A 5,095-nucleotide genomic window follows, 5' to 3' on the forward strand; every position below is an offset into this window, starting at 1 on the left:
TCATTCCACTCATGACTTATCAGTAGAAGTGTGCAAAACACGTTTTATGTTTTGAGGACTACATAAAAGTCTTTATTAAATGTTATAAAGTAATATATTGTAACGTATTGTATGCAGTGCAGTGCAATGCATGTATTCTCGGTATTTAGGCGAAATGTAATGACTCAAACAGCACAGAAATGACACAGACATCAACAAATTATTATAATATATTTTTAAATATATTAAATATTTAAATTTATACCTTAATCTGAACCCGCCCAAAACGCACACACAAGCCCCTCCCCAAAATAAAACCATTCATAAAATATCCTGACTACGCAGACCAATGAAATTTCATTTGTGATGACGTGTACGTCAACTTTGACCCGGTTAAGCGCAGCATCATGGCGGAGAAAAGAAATTCGTCTGGATGGCCTCTGCTGATTATGTTGATTTCTGTTGTTTTCGTGCATTTGTTAATATGTCCTTTTACAAAGGTGGAGGAGAGCTTCAACTTGCAAGCGATGCACGACATTCTTTATCACAGACTTGATTTAGAAAAGGTGACATAAAAGCATTGCCATGTTGCCAGCTAGCAAACCGGCTAGCCACGTCAAAGCTCTTATGCTCAGTACTGTTGGGAAATCCATCTAATATGACACTTTTATGTACACAGTGGTCAGTGTTGTTCGTTTAATTCTCATCGAACAGACAGTCACAGCTTTTTTGAGCGTTTTTGTATGAATACAGTTGGCTTTCTGATTGCATACACCACAGTGGGATTGATATGGATCTAGCTAACGGTGTTTCTGCTCTCTGTTGCAGTATGATCACCACGAATTCCCCGGCGTGGTCCCCCGAACATTTATTGGACCTCTGTTCATTTCAGCGATTTGCTCTCCGGTGGTGTATGTGCTGTCATGGCTGGATGTGTCGAAGTTTTACACGCAAATACTTGGTAACATTATTAAGAGTCTAAGTTGTGGTTGTAGAAGCATAACAAGCAGAACCATCAAGCTGTGTTGGGATTACGTGGAAAATATATTCTAGTGCTGATTTCAAATTGCATTATGTGAAATTATTTGATAATATTTTGGATGACTCAAAAGGTGTTGTCTAATCTGATTACGTCCAGTTTCATAAGCCAAGTTCTGCAATAAATGAGAAAAATACATTAGTTTGTGTTTTGCATCTTTAGGAAAGTAATTGTAAACAGATTATGCACATTTGAAGTTTCCTGGACTGATGAGTTACTGCTTTTTTGTCATCTGAGTATGTAATCCTTTCTGCCCAACACTAACCATCAGTGTGGTTTACATGAATGTTACTCAGATGAAGTGGCAGTTATTTAACTCCTCCACCGCTCTCGTTGACCAGTGCGTGGGTGCCTGGGCCTGTGCGTGACCTATGCGCTGTGGAGCCTGCAGCGGGAGGTGCGGAAGCAGTTCGGCTCGACGGTCGCCACGCTCTTCTGCCTCATCAGCGCCTCGCAGTTCCACCTCATGTTCTACAGCTCGAGGCCTCTGCCCAACGTGTTTGCCCTCCCCATCGGTAGTGACATCACAACGTGACTGTGTTCGGCCTCAGAGAATCTGCAGAGAAAGCATTGAGTAGCTCTTGTCGATTAGCAGAAGATAGTCCGTAAAGTCCTCAGCTAGGGCAAGTAGTAAAGTTAACCTGATTGGTCCAGCAGTATGCAGCTGATCTCTGGGCACATGCCAGCCCAGGCGGCAGGGCAGTGTAGCATAATGGGTAAGGAACTGGTCTTGTAACCTAAAAGGTTGCAGGTTAGATTTCCCTGGTAGGACACTGCCCTTGAGCACAACGGCAGTGTTGACCTGCATTGCTTCATTGTATATCCAGCTGTATAAATGGATGCCATGTAAATGCTCTGGATAAACGTAATGTAATGTTCCTGGCGCTTTCGGTCAGCTGATCTGCCTCGCTGTTGCAGTTCTGCTGGCCTTCACTTCCTGGATGCAGCAGAGCCACGGCCGGTTCATTTCCCTGTCGGCCCTGGTCATCATCGTGTTCCGCTCCGAGCTGGCCCTGCTCCAGGGGCCCATGCTGATGATGTCACTGCTCACCCGGCGCTTGGGCGTGCTGCGGCTGCTCTGCGTCGCTGTGCCAGCCGGCCTCGGCTTTCTAGGTGAGACCACCGGGTTTGCGTTTAACCGCTACAGGAGCAGCAGGGGACTTAGCTTAGGGAACTGGGCTTGCAAACTAAAGGTTGCGGGTTCGATTCCGAGGTGGGACACTGCTCTTGTATCCTTGAGCAAGGTACTAAACCTGAATTTCTATTGTAAAATATCAAGCTGTAAAAATGGATATTATGTTTAAAAAAAAATAACAATGAATGCATTTTGAAAGTTGTGTAAATCACTCTGGATAAGAGCGTCTGCCTAATGCCCATGATGTAACGTAAAGATACTGAAGCGTTCCACGTTTTGTTTAAAGTTTTTTGTTTTGTTTTGTTCAGCCCTTACAGTGTGTGTGGACTCGGTGTTCTGGCAGCGGCTTCTCTGGCCTGAGGGTCAGGTGCTCTGGTACAACACCATCCTGAACAAAAGCTCCGACTGGGGAATATCCTTTATGGTGCCGTGCCAGTCCCGTTACTTACAGTACACCTTTAGTTAAAATTCGCTGTGCTACACGCACCTGGCAGTGTCACTGATCCTTGCTTACACAGGCAGATGAGCTACAGAGGTCACATAGAAAGTACAGGTTAAACAGAACGTGCAGCAGTAAGTGGGCATTAAGGTATGAACACTACGTACCTGGTTAAATGCGTACATGTGCACGGCTTTACAGTGCTCCCATGCTAGGTGCATTTGCTCCTGGAAAATTGATGGGTGCTAACTGAGAAAAATAATTTAGGAAGACTTGAGATGTGTTATTAGGAGCACACTAACACAGCACTGTTGCCTCACAGCACGAAGGTCCTGGGTTTGGATCCCGGCCTGGGCCTTTCTGTGTGGAGTTTGCTTGTTCCCCCCCTGTGTCCGTGTGGGTTTTCCTCCGGGTACTCCGGTTTCCTCCCACGCTCCATATTTTTCGACTTGGGAGCGCACGTGCTCCTTGGGCGAAATGTTAGCGTGTAGCCCCGTTGCACTGTCACCTGCCGGAGTGTCTGTGGGAGTTTGGAACGCGTGTTGGGAGTAGGGGAGTAGCTGTTTGCTCTGGGAATGGCGTGTGCTGCCCAGACAAACAGAGCGCGGCGGCGGCGGCGATGGCGGTGGCGGTGCTGCTCCCTTGACTTCTCTCCCTCAGTAAACTTCCCCCTTCCTGTGGTACTGGTACTCGGCCGTGCCGCGGGCTCTGGGCGCCTCGCTGCTGTTCGTCCCCCTGGGCCTGCTGGACGCACGGGCGCGGGCGCTGCTGGCCCCCGCCGCGGGCTTCGTCCTGCTCTACTCCCTCCTGCCGCACAAGGAGCTGCGCTTCGTCCTCTACGCCTTCCCCGTCTTCAACGCCGTGGCCGCCCGGGGCTGCTCCTTCATGTGAGGGGGGGGGGTGTTTGCTCCCTCGTGTGACCTTCTCTTGACTTCGGCAGTGCATCTTACGCCTCGTCTGCAAACAGAGCTGCGCATATTTACCGAGGAGGGTCGGGTTTACGTAGCTGGCACACGGGCGGGATTTGAACTTGTGACTTCGAGTGTAACGTGTGTGTGTGTGTGTGTGTGTGTGAGAGGAGGAGGAGGATAATGACAACGAGGAGGATATTTATTTTTTTCTTCCCTGTCCTCTGTCGCCACTTTGTTACTAGGTCTGTCCTGTCCTGTTTAAAAAAGTTTGTTTTGCCCATGTCTCACCGAAACGCTAAATGCTGTCCTTTTTTTTTTTTTGCAGCCTGAACAACTACCACAAGTCTTGGATGTATAAGCTGGGCTCCTTCGTTGTGATTGGCCAGCTGGTGATGAACGCCGCCTACTCCGGCGTGTCCCTGTACGTCTCCCACCACAATTACCCCGGCGGGAGGGCGATGGTGGAGCTGCACGCGCGGGTCCCCGCCACGGCCGGTTAGTGCCGGGGGGGGGGGAGAGAGAGACTGAAACAACTCTGTATTCTGTATCTGGGTGACTAGCCTGGGAAAGGGGTCACAGTGATTTTCACCTGAGAAACGATGGGGGGAGTGTAGTTTGGTGAACGGCGGTTGTAGCTACATCATGCAGCCTGACATACATTTAATGAAAAACTTTTTTCCCTTCCTCCCCCCCACGCCTCAAGATGTCTCTGTTCATATCGACGTGGCTGCTGCCCAGACGGGCGTTTCGCGCTTCTTGGAGCTGAATGGGAGCTGGAGGTGAGTCCGGAGGTGGTGGTGGTGGTGGTGGGGGATTGGGGGGGCTGCTGCTTTGATGGAGTTTTGGTGTTTCCCTTTTGTAGGGGTGCCGTTAAGAGTCCAGTCAAATGTGCTTTTGCCTCTCAGATATGACAAGAGAGAAGACCTGGTGCCTGGGGACCTGAGGAACTACACCCACATCCTGATGGAGTCGGACCCTACCCGCGTAGCCCTGCTCAAAGACTCGCATCGACCTCTGACCTTCATCCAAGGGTTCAGCAACCTGGAGGTCCGCCCGCTGCACTTCCCCCCGCTCCGGCTCAGGATGAGTGACAGGCTGGTGCTGCTCGAGCCTCGGAGGGCCCCCCCCAGTGAACAGGACTAATGGGGGGGGGGGCAGGGTTTATGTAAATGAGGCTCCAACCCGGTCGGTGATTGGATGTGGGCTCTGGGTGCACGCTGAGTCATGTGAGCCAGGTGTTCTCACTGACAGGCTGTGCTGGTGGTGGTAGTTGTGTAATATATATCAGTTTACTTTATAGACCAAAGATATGAAGATGTAAAGATATTTACAGTCAGTTGCGGAATTACGATCTTTTCCAATGTTCAACTTTGAGACAAAAAACAAAAACAAAACAAAACGGACATTTAAAAAAAAAAAAACTGTGGACCAACGTTTTTTTTCCCAAAATGACTTCAATTCAGTTTAGACTGAATTCAGACAATTCAGACTGCACCTGAGCCATCCTCCACACTTTATACTACGTGCTGAATACAGATTATGTGCTGTCTTAACCCTTCCCACAACAAATAAACCTGAAACTTTTCGAACAC

The 5,095-nt window shown here is 48.9% G+C and overlaps 1 protein-coding gene across 1 annotated transcript; it reads left to right on the plus strand.

The window, feature by feature from the left end:
* The first annotated feature begins 338 nt into the window (after positions 1–338).
* Positions 339–5,095, plus strand: alg12 (ALG12 alpha-1,6-mannosyltransferase). The gene is given in 9 exon segments (XM_064319209.1): positions 339–545; positions 808–940; positions 1,360–1,533; positions 1,937–2,131; positions 2,462–2,577; positions 3,253–3,479; positions 3,829–3,998; positions 4,207–4,282; positions 4,409–5,095. Coding segments are annotated over 9 exon segments (1,488 nt in total). The 5' UTR covers positions 339–386; the 3' UTR covers positions 4,647–5,095.

Source organism: Anguilla rostrata, chromosome 19, assembly GCF_018555375.3.
Source record: "Anguilla rostrata isolate EN2019 chromosome 19, ASM1855537v3, whole genome shotgun sequence".
In the NCBI taxonomy this organism is placed as follows: domain Eukaryota; kingdom Metazoa; phylum Chordata; class Actinopteri; order Anguilliformes; family Anguillidae; genus Anguilla; species Anguilla rostrata.